This window comes from Electrona antarctica (genome assembly GCF_951216825.1).
Source record: "Electrona antarctica genome assembly, chromosome: 7".
NCBI classification, from domain to species: Eukaryota; Metazoa; Chordata; class Actinopteri; order Myctophiformes; family Myctophidae; genus Electrona; species Electrona antarctica.
The window spans coordinates 36,492,448-36,511,098 of NC_136812.1; the positions used below are offsets into that span (position 1 = coordinate 36,492,448).

At 43.3% G+C, this 18,651-nt stretch overlaps 2 protein-coding genes across 2 annotated transcripts; one reads left to right on the forward strand and one right to left on the reverse strand.

The window, feature by feature from the left end:
- Positions 1-37: 37 nt before the first annotated feature.
- ppat (phosphoribosyl pyrophosphate amidotransferase) lies at positions 38-18,548 on the forward strand. The gene is made up of 11 exons (XM_079505282.1): positions 38-553; positions 7,064-7,130; positions 8,405-8,611; positions 9,501-9,613; positions 9,852-9,997; positions 11,380-11,452; positions 13,936-14,087; positions 14,549-14,676; positions 16,075-16,296; positions 16,560-16,680; positions 16,921-18,548. Exons 1-11 carry the CDS (start codon positions 420-422, stop codon positions 17,094-17,096), a joined length of 1,539 nt encoding a protein of 512 aa, XP_079361408.1. The 5' UTR covers positions 38-419; the 3' UTR covers positions 17,097-18,548.
- LOC306927275 (uncharacterized protein) lies at positions 1,208-5,351 on the reverse strand (the record flags this gene model as incomplete). The annotated part of the gene is made up of 6 exons (XM_079506984.1): positions 4,900-5,351; positions 3,959-4,435; positions 3,813-3,872; positions 3,096-3,704; positions 2,132-2,209; positions 1,208-1,362 (listed from the first exon to the last, which is right to left on the reverse strand). The coding sequence occupies exons 1-6, from the start codon at positions 5,333-5,335 to the stop codon at positions 1,208-1,210; spliced, it is 1,815 nt and encodes a 604-aa protein (XP_079363110.1). The 5' UTR covers positions 5,336-5,351.
- Positions 18,549-18,651: the final 103 nt, after the last annotated feature.

The window sequence follows — 18,651 nt, forward strand, 5'->3', positions numbered from 1 at the left end:
CTGCATCGCACTGCTCGACACGTGGGGTGAAAACTTTTCCAGCACTTCCATCACAAATGTGGCAGAACTGGCAACTTTGTATGTGTTTATCTTCCATCCGGCGACTGTGTCGTCGCCGCCACGGGTTTTACATCTCAACCTGTTAATCGATACATTGTATCAGGACGAGGAAGACCAACGATGCTCGCGGCCGGGTCGAATTGGTTTATCTAACGATAAGTCAAGTATTTGAGTCGGGGAAAAAAGATGTCCCTGTGGTCCTGTATCCGTGCGTGAGAGCGTAGTGTGTGAACGGTGGTGTCTATTATTTAGCACGTGGCTCGCTTGCAGACTCTTTAACAATCTGTCACGGTAGGAGGGTAGAGGAGCACGAGACAACCGGGACCAAGGCCGGGAGCAGCGAGGAGGACAAGCCGAGGATGGAGATGGAGTTCGAGGAGTCGGGCATGTCAGAGGAGTGCGGCGTGTTCGGATGCGTGGCCGCTGGAGAGTGGCCCACGCAGCTGGAAGTGGCCCAGATCCTCACTTTGGGACTGATAGCCTTACAACACAGGTATGTCAATGGATGGGGGTGTCTGATGTGTTGTTAAAATAATAATAATAAAAAATAAAAAACGGGTTCTCAAAGTGGGGTCCTGGGACCCTCCACGGGCCCTTGGGCCCTTGGGGGGGGGGCGTCCAGGGGTCCCCACATGGACTAGAGCTACCCCACTCCACAGGCCCAGGAGTAACAGTTTAGGCACTGTTTTATTTTTTGGCTATTTAAATAAATAAATGATGACAATGTTGACAAACCTCTGTTTTGGAAGTTATAGGGTCCCAATGTTGGCCCTTGGACCACTGGTTTAAAAGGACGACATGATTGAATTCAAACAACCGAGCATTTAGGTGAATTTCATCATTCTGATGAGTGAAATTGAGTCTTGAAAACGATACAACCACTGTATGTTCCAACTTTTACTCATGCTTTCTTTCACAATGTGCCATAACTCCCATTCTCAATCCAGAAAACAACTGTCCTTTCATTCGCATTTTGCAATAATTCATAATTCATATTAAGAGAGAGAGAGAAACTGTGTGCTACTTGTGTTGCCTGGCGTGGGAAACATGATGACATTCACATGGTGTAACTAATGTGAACAACAGTGATGGGATGTGTCATGTTGTGTTGTCATGTGATGTCTTCACATGACAACATCAGTTGCTGTCATACCTGTCTCTCTGTTCGATGATTAGGCGCTGCCATTGAACAAACTGAATTTATCTCTATTATAGGGATGTGATCCTCCTGTTCCAGTTTGCACACAGACTCAGCATCGACAGGCCCATTATCCATTCTTTTTACTTTTCTATTTGTGGCATCTGAAAATAAAGGAGCAAGATATTACATATTTCTGCCTATTTTTGCCATAGAAATACAATACTACTAACATAAGTATGTATGCAATTATCAGAGCACCTGATAAGAGGTAAATGTGCATCCTGGCCCCTTACATGTTAACAGCAGCTTCTCAAGGGCTAATTCATAAAAACAATCCTACAGTACAGTATATTCATAACATAGGCTACCTCAAATATTATTGCATGTACGACATATCGATTTGTGTGTCCCCCCCACCCCAAGGCAGAAATTGCCTTTTCCTTAGATTTAAGCAATGCATATAAAGAGCCAACCAGAGTAATCTAGTAAGAGAGTGGTGACATGCTTTGATCTCGCCGCAAAGCGGGTGCCTATGGGCGATAGTTCCAAACATTGCTCCTATGGCTGGAACTATTCCATTGAGATAGAATGAGCACTTCCGCATTCCATTGTTACAATGAGAGTCAACGGGAGTGTCATTACTCTCTTACTAGATTACTCTGGAGCCAACATAATGCTGTAGGAATGGCCATCATGAGTGAAGTTCAGAGTACATGGTCTGTAATAAAGAACTACAGTACACAATTATTCCCCCTTTGTCAGAAGTTAAGAGTCACCCTCCCCTTTTACCATCATTTGATTAGCAGGCTTCATGTAGGGCAGGTCACATGACTTGACTCACATATTATAAAGCCTGGGGGTCATTGTGACCCTATAACTGTTTTCTCATGACTTGCAACCTTTTTTTAACACGAAGAGCACAGGTCATACCTTGGTCCATAGCTTTCCTCTTCAGACCTCTGACTGTTGGCATGATGGCATGATCTCCTGACCTAGTTTCAGCTTTCTCTGCAAAGTACAACGCACAACCATTTTAGGGGCTTTGGGCTAATAATTTTCATTTTGAAGTTGCATAATATTAGGAGGAATGTAAGACTGTAGTAAGGATCCTCAGGGGTGTTTGGAGGGTTAGTGGTTATTCATGAACCCTAGAGATGAATACTGGAGCTGTGTCAAGAATTCTTCCGTTGTAAACTTGTAAAGTCTTGAGCGGGCCATTTAAACTTTTCAACAAAAGGGCGAAGACAAAATGTGATACTGGGGATGCTAACATAACACTGAATAATGTATAATCTCACGTTATGTCAATGTAAACTATTTCACACTCCTCACACTAAAGTTAAAAATATATACTAAAGTTATGAAATATTGTGCATGTGTCTTTATTATTTTTGCCTTTATGATAAACTCAACTGATACTGCAAGGCTGAACTAAACTAATTGTTGTGGCAAATATACCCAGCATGGCACCTCTGCTCTGGTTGGCTATAATGATTACTACTTATTTCTCATTAGGCAGACTCATGCAAACTTGCAAAATACATTGGTACAATATAGTTCAATTGGCTGTCCCAGCACTGCCAGACTGGTGTTCCTTGTCACAGCCTAACGCCAGGGCTCCACCGGACGCGTTGCGTCTCCGTCGCGTGTGTCAAAAAACGCACCGGTTCAATTTTAATGCACGCGTCGCGTCTCCGTCAATGCAACGCAACGCGGGCAGTGGAGCCACCCTTCATTGATTAAAAAGGGAACATTCCCTGACGGTGACGCGACGCTGACGCGCCCGGTGGAGCCCTGGTGTATGACTCTTTGTGCCTTAAGTGTGACTTGGAAAAATAAATAGCTCTCTTAAGTACTTTTAATGGATAGGGATGAATAAGAAAATGGGACTCACTCAAAATGAATCCTTGTAGTTGTTGATCCAAGCCTCCCTTGCCTGTGTTTGGCTTCGACTCTGCATTGTGTAGTGAAAGTTCTAGGCTTTGACATGTGCTGAACTCAGGATTTGCAGTTCTTCCTTCAGTTACTTCAACAACTGAAGTTGCTGTATCCACATGGGCCATATTGACCTCTGTAAGGCTGCTCTCGCAGCTGGCAAACACGCTTAACCCGGAAGACTCCGTTTGTTCTACAAATCCTGTGCGGGGTGACGATGTGTTGTCTGCGTGATTCATAATGGCGTCCACCTCGTCATAAAACCTCATGAGGCGTCGTGGATCAGTGCTATGGGTGCTGTCCGCCTTTCCCCTCTGGAGGGACCGGTACAGGTACTTGAGGTTTTTGTATTTGGTGTGGCACTGTTTCCAGTCGCGCTCAACGCCCTGCTGCATCAACCTATTAGAGATCTGGACGAAGATGTCCCTCTTCCTGGTGGAGCTCTCCAGCTGTCTGCACACAGACTCCTCCGACCAAACCTGGATCAGTGCCCGCACCTCCTGGTCGCTCCAGTTGCGGCCTGTATCCGACACCGTGACCACATGGAACTGGCCAGAGGCGGACAGATCTGTGGATGGAATGTGGATGAGGAATTTGCATTCAGAGCAGCAGAGTGCAACATAATGAGCGAACGCAGCGATTGTTGCAGATATTTGTCAAAGTTGATTCAGCCTACCTGCTCCATTCCACCTTCCCTCTGTCTCAACATCAATGTCGTACTCGTCACTGTTGTCGTCTGAAATGAGAATGTGTACAGACAGAGCGTGAAGGCGGACATTGTCTTACAATCGTGTACTTGCACCTTTCAGACTGAATACTCACCATCATCAATTTCTATCACCAGTTCATTTGTATCTGTGGTGGTCTCTGCCGGCAACCTCCACCTGCCTGCTGCCGTTTCTCCGTCATGCAGGTCCTCTTGGGGGACGTTCTCCAGCTCTTTGTCTAGCAGGATGGCCTCCACCTCATCAAAAAACTTCATGTACTTCCCCGGACCTCCAGCTCCACCGCCTCCGGCCGCCTGAGCACTCTTGGCTGTCTTGTATTCGTACTTGAGGTTTTTGTATTTGGTCCGGCATTGTTTCCAGTTGCGCACCACTCCGAAGCCTCTCTGCATTTGGCGAGCCATCTCCTGGAAGACAGACTTGTTGCGCAGTGTTCCCCTCAGGCGCTGCCGGATCCGCCGGTCGGCCCAGACACACAGCAGCGCTCGGACCTCCTCGTCGGTCCAGTGCCGGCCTCCCTCTCTGGCCACGTACTGAGAGTAAGTGAGACCCCCGTGGCCATGAGCTTTGATCCCTGTACAAACAAATGTTTTCTGTGAGAAACTGTACATAATTTAGTAAACATTTGTAGCAAAAGATTGATCTTAAAAAAAAAAAAAAAAAACTTTTTTAAATTAAATTTTGTCCAGTATGTTAATACAATATACAGTAAAGTTGGGTTCAAATCCAGGGCAGAAGAGCAAAGTTCAGCTTTAATGCAGCTTTAATCAAGTTTGTATTTTAAGTATATTGCAAAATCCTGAGTGTCAATTTAACATGGACTGCAACCTTTATGGGTCATATTTACACTCCAATGAACACCCAGGATGGTACAGTGTAAAATCCATAAGATCCATTAGAATCAGTCAGCTGAGTATCCCCAGTATTTGCCTCTACAGTCTACACCATATCTCTTGTGAGCTTGTTCGATCTGCTGTTTGTACCAAAAGTTCACCCCCAGAAAAAGGGATGCCAGTGAGTGTTTGTGTTGACAGTTACCTTCCTGCATGGTAACAGCGCCCCCTGAGGCCACTATTCCTTCCTCCTCCTCCTCCCAGCTCTCTGTTGACCCCCCAGCAGCAGAGGTCAGCGGGGGATGGGTGCTGTAGTGTTGTTGCTGCTGCTGTGAAGTGGCTGCTGATAGCTCTGCAGTCTTCCTGCTCTGTTGCGGCAGCCCCATGCGCCTGCACTGGGCCTGACACTCCCTCCAGCTGCGTGCCACACTGAGCCTCCTCAGGCGTTCTGACATCAACTCAAACGTGGCTCTGCTGCTGCCGCTCTCCCCGGCGTGCTGCGCAGCTCCCAGTTCCTCGCACACCGTGAGCAGCGCGAGAGCCTCCGTCTCCCCCCACTGCCTCTCGGCCGCCGACCCGCCGTTCACTTCCATAACCTCCTCGAGACCTCCTCCTCTTTGTGTCTCTGCTCGCCTCTCCATGTTTTGAGCTGACCTGGAAACGCTTTCCCCCTCTCCCCCCATCCCCCCGCCCTCTCTCCCCTCTCTGCTGCACGGTTCCCTAGGCAACCGGGCGGTTAAGCCTGTAAGGAACGCCCTGTGTGGAATGGAGCGGCCTCACTACTGGCTTAAGCTTTGTGGTGCGGGGGGCGGGACCCACTGTAATCTGAGAAGCATAGCTTCAGCGAATAGGCTGCCTGGAGCTGCAGCAAGACGGCTCTCTATATAAGGCACACTGTCTGCAGCTCACATACGCATTGCACAAACATCCGCTTAGCTCTGTGTCGTTACTGGGATACCACACTCATCAAACTGGTTTGGTGAACCACAAGGGTTGTATCAAACGTTTGGCATGAAGCAAGAAGAAGCTTGTTCAGACTGCTGGAATCACTGAGAGCTTGTGTGCCTCCTTGAATCTTCACACGCCTGTTATTAAGGCTCACAGTCAAAGTGTGTCAGCTTAAAGGAGGCAGATTAAATGTCGATATGACCCTAGGCTGATTTAGTAGTTTTGTTTTCCAGTTCGGGTTATAAAACGACAGCAGGGTAAAAACATGACAGGCTGCACAAGACTGACTTATATTATACCAGACCTTGATGTAAGCCACACAGTTGCAGCTAATCAAATTAATAAAAGGTGTGTTAGAGTTAGGTGTGTCAATGCTGTATGCCTATCACATTGGCTTCATACTTCGGCTGAATTCCAATGTGGCCCCTGAAGCTCTGAAACCTCACAGACTTAATTGGGACTCCAGGTATAAAAAGTACACTTGAAAGAGCACTTTGAAGATGAGTTCTACATTCATGAATACTTTCCATAACTTACTCTTAGTGTCCTTGTTTACAGTCAGTGCTTAAAGGATGTGAGTAGTTATTATATTTTTAATATTTCCATATTCTGTATAGATTTACTTAAATTACTCATTATCTCTTGTGCCTCATTTTGACGAAATATATCTCCCGCATTCCATCCGTCTTTGAGAACGGACAGAAAGCACTGCTTGACATATTTGCATACTTAATGATTGACCTTTGGAGGATACTCCAAAGGTTATTTAATGCTACAATACGTTGAATTGTGGGTAATTCCTTTTGGCAAAGTAAGACATACGGACTTAGAGTGTGTGATCCGAAATCCGGTGATGTCTCTATTATAACTCTATGTTTATGGAAAGGATATATAAAGGGCTCTGCAAGAGTCCTCATGCACTTAATGATTTGATAGTGGGACAACCCATAACCCATAGATTTATTTACACAAACACGTGTTTAAAGAAACACTTTGTTTTTTTTCTTTCAACCATGGTTCATGTTTTAGAGAAAGTAAAAGATGAGTGTTAAAAAATGTTTTTGCTGCTTTCTTTCGCTTTAACGATTTTAGCTATTTTTGACGGGGTGGGGGCATTCAAATAAGTGGATAAATATGTATTTTTTTTCCTTATTTACAAAGTTTTATGGCAATTTCTTTATTTACTATAGTCCTACTAGACCGCAGGAAATCTGGCCACAAAAGATCATGGGATCAACTGAATGTGAAGGGGGAGGTGACTATTCAGCCTATGACATCCACCTAGTATCTGAGTTTCATGCTTTCAGTTTTAAATGGCTGAAATGTAAAGCTTGGAATATTATACAAGTTAACTATAATAATGTCACAATGTATCATAAAGATAATAATTAATTTATATGTGAATGTTTGTGCTTTCATAGGGGCCAGGAAAGTGCTGGAATTGTCACATGTAATGGAGCCAGTCCACCAACATACACAGCCCTCAAGGTAAAATGTATACTTTGCAGTTTGCAGGCATGCCATCACATTCAAATGTGTCTGTGTGTAGTGATTTTGTTGAGTGTTGACGCAAAGTGCAGAGGAAACGCACAACATATAAATGCATGGACCCACATTTTGCGTAAGAAAACGTTTAGCACAGCTACGGTCACAATGAAGATGGTGACCTGTCACCTTATCGACCATCGCTTCATGTGAATCACAATTGCACATTCCAGATTGAAATTTATTTTTGACTGTTTAAAAGCTTTGGACATTATACTGTGTTGCTTTAAAACTTGAAATTCATGAGCTAATGTTTTACTGTATTGAGTTTGTGCTTGAAATGTACTGTAATTCTGCAAACTGGAGGCCCGGGGCGGAGTTCTCCGTCAAGTTCAAGGTCATGGTCAAGTGCCCAAGCCGGAGATTGATAAATAGGACAGAGATTAATGATATCAAAACCGATCGCTTCGCTCCACAGCCTAGGAGCGCTTGTTGCCCAATCCGATCACGTGTCAAAAAGTGACACAAAAATGTTCCCTGCCTGTTTAGCTGACGAAAACGAAAATCTTAAAACGATCATAACTCCCGATCTAAATCATCCCGTCTAATTCTGAAAAAAGATCCTGTGTTTGACGGCCTTCCGCGGTCCAGTCGCTAGTCGCGATAGATTTATTATTACCTCCCGTTGTTGTCGATCGACTCTAGAGTGGTGTGGCTATTGTTAGCTGCTACACAGACATGCACACCAACTTCCGGTGCGCCGGTAAAAGTGGTCCGGGCGCTATAAATGATGGGCACATGGATTAAATGGATTAAATAGTTCCGGGCAAGCAAGGTGTTAATACATATTTCAATCAATCAATCAATACTGTTCAATGTGCAGGATAGTGGATACATTGAAAATATACCACAATTATTTACCATTTGATCCCTAGTGTCCCTTTTTCAGCGAACATTCAGCTAAAAGGGCAATATATAAAAGATATACAAGAACACAACGTGACGTGTTGAGCTTGTAGATGGGCTATTTTCTGCCAAGATTTAGTAAAGCTCTAGGCCAAAAATAGAATTTGCCCATTTGCAACTCATTTTGAGCCTGTAAATCTGCTTTTTTGTGTGAAAAGTAAATAAAACTTTGCCAAAATCTGTGGACATTTTTGCCTATACTGGCATTACCCAAAATAGGGTCTCCGGGTTGAAAGTGCGTAAGCTTCAAATGTATTTATGCATTGCATGTCCAACTCCTCTAACACCGCACCTCCTTTTCATTCCCGTAGGGCATGGGGCTGGTGAGCACTGCCTTCCCACCAGAAGCCTTGTTGAAACTTCGCTATGGTAACCTGGGAATAGGCCACAACCGCTACTCCACCACGGGAAACTCGGAGCTGCAGAACTGCCAGCCCTTTGTGGTGGACACTCTGCACGGCAAGATTGCTGTAGCGCACAACGGAGAGCTGGTCAATGCGTCTGCACTGCGCAAAAAGGTTAGCATTGTCTGGAATCCAGAGCCTGACGCACGGCACAGCTCTGCCATTAGCCTGCATTCATGACATTCTTTGCACATTGTAAACCTAGCTTACCACTTGGTGGAACATCATAAAAACTGAAACGTCCTATTTTAGCAGGCGCTTGGACATGTGCATTGTATGACAAAGCAGCCTGCAATGCTTACACATCTCGTTGTATGGTCCAGTCATGGTGTGATGCTTATGCATTACTATGAAATCAGCAGTGGTGAGAAGTAAACAAGTACATTTACTCACAAGCACACTACAAGTACAATTCGAACCCATTAAGACCTGAGGCCGATTCTACAAATGCCCAGTCAGTAGTTCTCACACTTTAAAAAATAGCTGATATATATATATAAGCTATATATATATATATAAGCTCCTATTTTTAACATGTAAAATGACACAGATACTTCTACTCCACTGTATCTCAGAGGCAAATATTGTACTTTTTTTACTGGGGGTTGTCCTGACCCTTTAAGTGATAAATGATCGTGTATTGTTACAGGCTAAGCTACACAGCCGCACATGGTAATTAAAACCATCCCCACCTTTACCAGCCGAAACATTAACACATCAATGCACTACACTATAGTAGTCCATTGATGTGTTAATGACATTTGTAGTGCCACTACTAATTACAATCAAGTGTTATGATCGTGAAATCGGCCATTCTGCACAACGAGAACGTTTACATTTGGCATTGTGCCAATACTTTTGTACTTTTGCTACTTCTACTAATGTAAAATATCTACATACATTGTGGTTTTGCTAAAAAGCTTGAGTAGTTCCTCACTGATAGTCAATGTCCAGTTACCGTCGTAAATGTTATGGTTGGTGTGTGTGTGCGCGTGTGTTGCAGGTGATGCGTCATGGTGTAGGCCTGTCCACTAGCTCAGACAGTGAGCTCATCACTCAGTTGCTGGCGTTGACTCCACCTATGGAGGAGCAGGATGTACCTGACTGGGTCGCCAGGTAGGTGGGCTTTCCTTTCCATGGTGAAAAATGTTCAACACCCCCAAGATTGGCTTTGACTGACATATTAAATATGTAATTTGTCTTGTCTGCCCTGTGCAATTTATTCACAAAGAAATTCAATCGTTAGTAGCAATTGTCACAGCAAGTCACTTTACAGGGGAACCTTCCTGAACATCCAGTCCATTTAACCTACTGCATATTTCAAATTATTTGTTTGTTTTTAATTATATTGCAGAATTAAGAATCTGATGATGGAGACTCCTACGTCTTACTCTCTGCTGGTGATGCACAAAGACGTCATCTACGCTGTCCGTGATCCATACGGAAACAGACCCCTCTGCATAGGACGACTCGTCCCCGTCTCTAAACTTCACACATCCGGTACTAAGATTTTGTGTATTTGAGTGGCAGTGGCTCAGAATGTACAGGTTCAATTCCCTGACCTGGAGCCTTTTTTTCACCGCTGCCATGGCGCTGTGAATCGTCAGCCAATCATATGGCTTTGTTTCACCTATTCCACTTGGCTTCTCTCTTTGAACAACTCCTGTTTATAATGGGGGGGGACTCATTCTTGCCATCAGCCAGTTAGTTCCCTGTTCTTTTGAACCTAAGCTGTTTCCTTTCATACTTTTCTTGCTCGTCGCACTCACACACAAGTGCATTGAGCAACACTTCAATCACGACTTTGTAGCTCATCACACGATTTGTAGCTCTTGTCACTGCTAATAATAATAATACATTTTATTTGTAACACACTTTATATTTGACACAAATCTCAAGGTGCTACTTGCAAGAAAAATCACACGTGTGAACTGAGCGGTGCAACAGTGCCACTTTAGGTCACCCAGCAGTATTGCAGCTGTCCGTACTAAGTAGACATACGGACAATCGGAAATACAAACATCCGTACCCAAATAGACATACGGACAGACACACAGAGCTGTTCATTGGAGCAGTTGGGCACCTATACACAGCTAAGTTTAAAAGCATATAAAGGCATCAATAAGTGCATCTAGGCAAATGCTTTTGTTTAAAAGAAAGGTTTTTAGTCCCCTTTTTAAAAGCGTCAACAGACTATGTTGCTCTCAGATGGTCAGGGAGGTCATTCCGCAGCCAAGGAGCAGCTGAGCAGAACACCCGGTCCCCCATGGTGCAGAGCTTCGTCTTTTGGGGTTTGAGTGTGTTTGAATTTCCAGAGCGGAGGGAGCGTGTGGAGGTCGGGGGTTCGATGAGTTCCTTATTAGATAGGAGGGGTTGTTGCTGTGGATGCACTGCTGATGGGTAAGGAGTTAGACCTTGTACTCTCTCCTAAAGGAGTTTCCTTGACTCTAATCAGGATCCTAGCATCACTGTTCTGAATGTACCGGAGCTTCTCGTTCTAGATGCTCTTGCTAGGGCTCCCGATGAGAAGTGTGTTGCAGTAGTCAACGCTGCTAGTGTGAAATGTGAATCAATGCAGCATGAAGCGAGTAGCATGGCATGTGTAAGCACCTGTTACCTGCATGTAACGTGCTGCTGTGATTTTCCGAGAATTCAAGGGGAACGTTGTGTAGTTGTACATGCTATTACAAGCCACACACTTTAAACTACTTGTCAAGGTCCCTTACAGTGCATATATCACACTGCATTCAGCAGAGGCCTTACTTATCTGTTGTAAGATTGGGGACATCCCCCCCTGCTGTAAACAGGACTGTTTCATTAGGGGTCACTGGGTTAATGGCGCAGGCAGGTGAATCATTAACTGACCTCTCTGACCCTTTCAGGTGCAGGCGAGGGGGACACGGAGGGCTGGGTGGTGTCATCAGAGTCGTGCAGCTTCCAGTCCATTGGAGCTAAGTGAGTTCACCATTACTCATGTACACACAGTTCAGTAGTCTCACAAAAATGTGAAGACAAAAACAATACCGTATTAACACGGTTGAGATGATAACACAAACATGTCCCTTAACCAAATTAACCCTATCTCCCCAACTCTGGGAACTTATAGTTGGTAAACATTTGTCAAAAGTAAAGATCGGCTGTTTTTGGCAAAGCGATTTGTTGTAGAGGGGGGAAAAGGAGTATAGCATCCTGGGGTTAACTGAGGTACATATGGTTTATGTGGTTAACTAGTGTCACGTTGCCACTTAGACTGTTAGCTCTATTTTATATTTGCAACAGTGATAACAGATAATGTATAATTGTCTCCACCAGGCCGAAGGCATGGGGAGAGAGTATGTTTTGCACTCCGTCCGTCCGTCCGTGTGTCCGTCCGTCCGTGTGTCCGTCCTTCCATCTGTGAACAGCTAATCTCCGGCACCGTTAACCCGGTCGATGCCAAATTTTGCACACACACTCCCTGGGTGCCAACGATGAACCTCTGCCCCAAAATTTCCAGAACGGCCTGTTATAGCGCCACCAGGAGGCCACTTTGTGCAAAACAAGTTTTTGGACAGTACACCTACAGATTTTGTCTAAACATCACGCAAATTGGTACATAGTCTCTCTAGAGCCATTCAACGAAACGGGTCTTTCAGATTTCTCAGACTCCATCCTGATTGGCTAAGATTGGCTTCCAAAGTTCGCAGGAGTGCTCAGTTTCAAACAAAATGCTGCAAATCATGAACACATCGTGTGATTTCCGTGAAATTGTGCACGCACATTCCCACTAGGCAGAGGAAGAAATGCCACATGAACATTTTCAACTCAGCCTGATGGTGGCGCTATAACTGGCCGAAAAGTGTTTTTACCTCTAACTGCACGGATCTGTGGATAACTTTGTATGCCAACTCCCTAGAGGCCAAGGAAAAACCTTTGCCTGGAATTTTTCACACCGGCTCTTTATAGCACCACCAGGAGGCCGACATATGTAAAACACATTTTCTAATATTACTCCTTCAGATTTTATCCAAGTTTCACGCAAATCGGTACACATGCTCTCCATAGTCATGTGATCAAGACGGGTTTTTTGATTTCTCATAATCCACCCTCATTGGCTACAATTCGCTTCTAAACGTTTCAGGAGTAGCCCGCTTTTATTTTCTTGACAAGTGACAAAGCACAACAGTGTCATAGGACTTGAAAAAATAAATATGTTCATTCAGTCAGAACTATTCTGGGTTTTGTTTTAATAGTCATGATAATGAATAATGATATACTGTATTTGGTCAAAGCTATGTTAAATCCATCTTTGCCCACTACTAGTATTTGTTACCTTCAGGTGTGCTAATACTACATAGATTAATATACATTTACAAATAGCCTATATCTTTATAATTTTTTATATATATTTGAATGTATTATCAGTTATCGGTATCGGTCTTGAGACGCAGGATCTTATCAATATCAGTTAAAAAAAGTAATGGTGATGGGCCATGGTGGTCTGCTGGCCCTGCAATATGAGTACTTTTACTTTTAGTACTTTAAGTACATTTTGATGCCGATACTTTTGTACTTTTACTCAAGTACATTTTCAATTCCATACTTTTACTTGTAACGGAGTAGTTCTAAATTGCAGTATTGGTACTTTTACTTAAATAAAACAATTGAGTACTTTTTCCACCACTGTATGCCTATCCGTTGGCCAGGTATAGTAGTGACTCATCACAGCCAAAATGGTGCACCCCCCGAATTTGCATACCAAAGGTGCGAGGTTTGCAAGCCCTATTGCTCCCGATGAGCAGGTTGGTTTCCTCCGCCATTGGTTTATGAATTTGTGTGTGAATGGGTGAATAGTAATGCTTGCATGAATAGTAATGCACAATCTATGTAAAGCGCTTTGGATAAAAGTGCTATATAAATGCACCATACATACCCCCAAAGAATTGGGTCTAAATGAGTAATTAACATTAAGACCAATGCAAAAAAGAGCATGATTTTATTCATAAAAACCTGTATTTTCTTTCAAGTTTGTCAATCACCTATATGAGCTTGTCCTCACCATGTTAAACACTTTAACCCTAGATACCTCATTGACTGGTGAGGTCAATGAGGTATACAGGGTTCTATACTTTGTGCTAAGCGAGGTATGAACATGCGCAACATCAGTATCACAAAAAGGCATGGGTATCGTGATATATGTCGTCAATAGTGAGTGATATGACAGTTATGCAGTTTAAATAATGTTTAGTTTTCAATGTTGCAACAAAATATAGGATATGACATTTTAAGGGTAATATCGCAATATTTGGCATAAATACCGAGATATTTTGTCCATACTTTGTGTCCTCCTCTTTTCTCATAGAAGAAAAAAAGAGTAGTTCTGCACACCACACGAAAATCTGTTATTTTCAGCCAGCAAAAGTATATATTAGTGAACTTTTTTTGTTTTTGGTCGACAGGTATTACAGGGAAATCCTACCTGGAGAGATTGCACAGATCTCCAAACATGGAGTCAAAACACTGACCGTTGTTCCTCGTCCCGAGGGAGACCTCCCTGCTTTCTGCATTTTTGAATATGTTTACTTTGCAAGGCCAGACTCCATATTTGAAGGTAGGAATATTTAAATTGTATTGATAGCAAAGGTCATTCTTAACTTAAATCTTAAGTATAAATATATAAGTATATTGGGCTGAGCAAGATTTTTTATTTTATTATACTGTATATCGTTGGTGTCGGGAGGAAACCACCTAACTCCACCACCTCTCTCCGTCTCATGGAAGTAATTGACAATATATAAAGTCACCAATACCAACTTTGATGAGGCAGTAGTTTTCAAATTATAAGATGTATGTATACCGGTATTTTTCATTTCCTGATTTCATTTTTGGCACAATATCTTCACAATATCAATTTTGGCCAATAACGTTTAATTTTGTCCATATCGCCCAGCTCTAACATCACAGCTTTTTAGTAGTATCTGGAAAATAACACCTTTTTCATGTGCAGTGAAAGCATTTCACCCCCCGTGTGTGCTGCATAGTTTGAAGTTTGTTGACTCCACTGTGTTGCAGGACAGATGGTTTATACTGTCCGCCAGCGCTGCGGTCGGCAGTTGGCCATCGAAGCGCCGACAGACGCAGATGTGGTCGGCACCGTGCCAGAGTCTGCCACCCCAGCAGCACTGGGATACGCTCAGCAGGTCTGTGACTGTGTGGAAGCCGCTTCCATTGTTCTCCACAAATGCCACTTAATGCTCCCAACAAAGACACAAAATTGATAGTTATTTCCTGCCCCCGCTGGACTAGATTTGTTTTCCCACCCACACAAACATTGATTCGCCGACTATGGGTGGAACACTTGTATGTCCTTGACCACTTTAGCTTGAATACATTTTCAACAAAAAGCATATCTACAAGCTCACAACCAGTGGTGTCATGCTCGTAGAACACAGTACCACGGCATTGTTCAAAAAAAGACGTGCAGGTACGGAACAGTGCACGCTAGAACGCGCCCCCCTAGATTCAAGAGAAGACGCGCCTAACCTCGTGTCACCAGCTAGCTACTACTTTGCATAACGACAGGTTTAACTGTTTACCTGGACGCACACGGTAAGCAACACAGCACAGCAGCTACTGCTTCTGTGGTGTTCTGCACGCAACAAGAATGCCTCCTCCTCTATCGAAGAACAGATTTGTCCAAAGCAAACTTCTTAGTTTAGCTACTGCAGCGCAGTAAGGAAGTTGTCTGATTATTTTAATTCTATTTTTGGGTTTGTGTGTCTAAAACTCTCATACACTATAAACCGGGATGACTGGAAGCGACGATAAGAAAAAGGTTTTCGTTAAAAGGTTAAAGCTCCTGATTGTATTCTGATTTCTACAGTATTTGTTCAGTAACAGGGGTCTCCCCATCTCTTTAGTGAAAAGAAAATACATTTTCTTTTTTGGGATACCAACCAATTGTATTTATTGGGAGAGCGAACATCACAAAGATGACTTAACGGCCTCAATTTTATATTGGTCGGTTCTAGATTCTTCTCATGTTTTGTTTCATCGCCTCCCATTTCAATTGTATCATACTTGTATGAGTTCTCTCTTCTGATTCTCGCACTGTTGAGACTCCTGTTGCTGAACAAACACTCTTTATAGCAATGGTTACTATTGGAATAATGGAGCTATTTAGTACTTCTTTGAACAAAGTTCAAAGAAGTTCAAAATCACTTACACCCCCTTTAATGAGTTTACATCTACAGTCCTGGAAGTCTGGAGCAGAGTATCTGTGTGTTGTTGTTGAGTTTAACCTGTATCTTGCACTGCACTGTGAATGATGCCACAGGTATGCTAAGTTCACATAGCCCATAGTAGTATTCCTATGTAAAATGTATTGTGTGGTTTATGGAGCCCCCTGCTGCAATTACGAAGGTATTGAACATAATGCATTATTGAGCAATGATTCATCTGGGTCACCAGCATTTGCTAATGAAATCATTACCGGTAAGTTAATGTGTACGTGTAAGAATGGCCTGTGTCCAACCTCATATCTCTGGAAAGGATTTGTATTTATTTTCTCTCTGCTTTCTTCTTTCCCATCTCTGCAGTCGGGGCTGCCATACATTGAAGTTCTATGTAAGAATCGCTATGTTGGGAGAACGTTTATTCAGCCAAACACCCGTCTGAGGCAGCTGGGTGTGGCCAAGAAGTTTGGAGCATTAACAGACAACTTTTTTGGGAAACGGGTGGTGCTAATTGATGACTCCATTGTCAGGGGAAATACTATTTCGCCCATAATAAAATTGCTAAAGGAAGCGGGGGCAAAAGAGGTGAGTTTTCTAGAGTGCAACCTACAGTATGTCAATAAATAATTATTATAGTGTCCCTCACGATTTGTTTCCTTTATTGTTGAATTTCTTTTGCCTACATGTCCAAAATGGGAACACCATGTCTGTCTGTGGGGTTTATAAATATTTAAGCAATGATAAGTTAAATTGTGACTAACATACAAGGTTTTCACTCGACATCGGTGATATTGTCTAAATCTTCACTAACTCACTTGGTATGTATTGATATTTACGTCGTTTCTCAGGTCCATATCAGAGTTGCCTCTCCACCTATCAGGTTCCCGTGCTACATGGGTATTAACATTCCAACCAAGGAAGAGCTCATCGCCAACAGGCCTGAGTTCCAGGACATTGCTGGATACATTGGTGAGTATGTTGTTACTGGCACCCTTTAATCCCCATCTCTCTCAGCTCTTTATTAAACTGAAAATACATGTTCAGGTCAGGATACCAATTTAATCTAATCAGAGGGGGAACTCGATACGGGATACATGACAAATGTATCCCATATATATATATAACTTTTTAATTCCACAATCACCTTAGAGATGTACTTTTTGAAAAACGGACAACAGACTTTGTCTCGTCCAACCATGCTTAATGCAGGTGCCGACAGTGTACAGTATCTGACGGTGGAGGGCTTGCTGTCAGCGGTCCAGGGGGGAATCGCCTCCATGCAGGAGAAGGACGAGATGATCAACACCAGTAACAAACCCCGCCGGAGAGTTGGCCACTGCACCGCCTGTCTGACAGGGAAATACCCTGTGGAGCTGGAGTGGTGACTGCCTGCCTGCTCGCCGCAGCAGCACACCCGTGCAACGGCAAGAGCACAGTCGAGCTGGAAGGCAGCGCTCATGCTGTCTTGACCCACACAGGACATTTAACTCTAAGGCAGTGTTTCTCAGCACCCCCCCCCCCCCCCCCCCCCCCACACACACACACACACACTCCAGAATTATATGAATTAAGCCAATGGTACTCTAACTTTAATATGAATTAAGCCAGTGGTACTTTATTTTAAATGTCAGGGTCTCCCATAACTCTTACGTTACAGACCGGTGAGGGGTCTATTTGGAACCCTTTCAAGGAACCCTGGACCCCATTTGAGAACCACTGCATTAGGAAGGCCACGGAGCCTCATTTGAGTTATTTTTGATATTTGGGATATCCTGTGTTAATGTAACTCTTGACACGGTACACTGAGTTACAGAACCATATGGTTCTTAATTTGATTCCTAACCCCCTGGACCCCACTTTGAGAACCACTGCTCTAGATTACACTTGACTAACGCCTGGACTGTCGATGACAATTACTCAAAAAACATGTGAAGCAGCAGTGTATGCATTGTTTCAAACAGGGTGATATTGCAGGTTATACTACTAGACAATGGAGTACCGTAGTCCTGATGTCACTCCCGCTACCCCTGGGTCACGGAGATATTTGTTACATTGGAAATCCCATAGGGGAATCTTAGATCTTGTCGCATAAGAACTGTGTTCCAAAAATAAACGAATAAGCCCAGTGATTGTCAGATACAGTACAGTATGTGACACTTTAGTTTATATTGAGTTACATTTGATCAAACGTCTTGTTTAGGGAGATTATTATATATTTTTTCTTACTCTTTGGATAAATTTGTACTTTTACAACTGCCAGTTGATGCTTCATATCATGAGTAAAATCACCCAGCTGATGTGTTTATTTTTGGAAGATTAAGGGTGTGTTCGGAAATGTGCACCGGGAGCGCACTCACCTATTAGTTTGCATTGCACAGTGTGCTCAGTGCGCTATTTCCGAACGCGCCCTAAGATTCCCCCATGTAAAAAATCTGACCTAGGGTGATAGTGACCTCTAGTGGCCGTGATGTCAGACTTTAGTGCTCTTATTATTGTGGAGGTCTTTTCATGGCCCCATGTAAACCAAATGTTTCTGAACCACTCTTTAAAATCATTGGGTCTGATTTTGCACCTTATGTGTGTTCCAAGACTTAACCTCACGCATATTTTGATACAAGATGCTGTATAAGTGAAAAAACGCACAACTCTTTCGACCAAAATTGAGCTGAAAACTCTTGCTGTAACTGCTGTTACTTATAAAGCCTGATTTACTTGAGGTACAGTGTTCTTTGTTGCATGGCAGTTGTTTTCCCTAACCACACTAACCAATGTACACAGATGGTTGCTGTGATGTAAGTCTGAAAGGGGTTGATGGATGGTTTTCTCAAAACTGCAATAAAACATTCCATGAATAAACATCTATGTATCTTGATGGCTTGAATTTCTGGGACAGTCTGATGTCAAACCCTGGGTCCAAGTAATTCATAAACAAGAACTTTG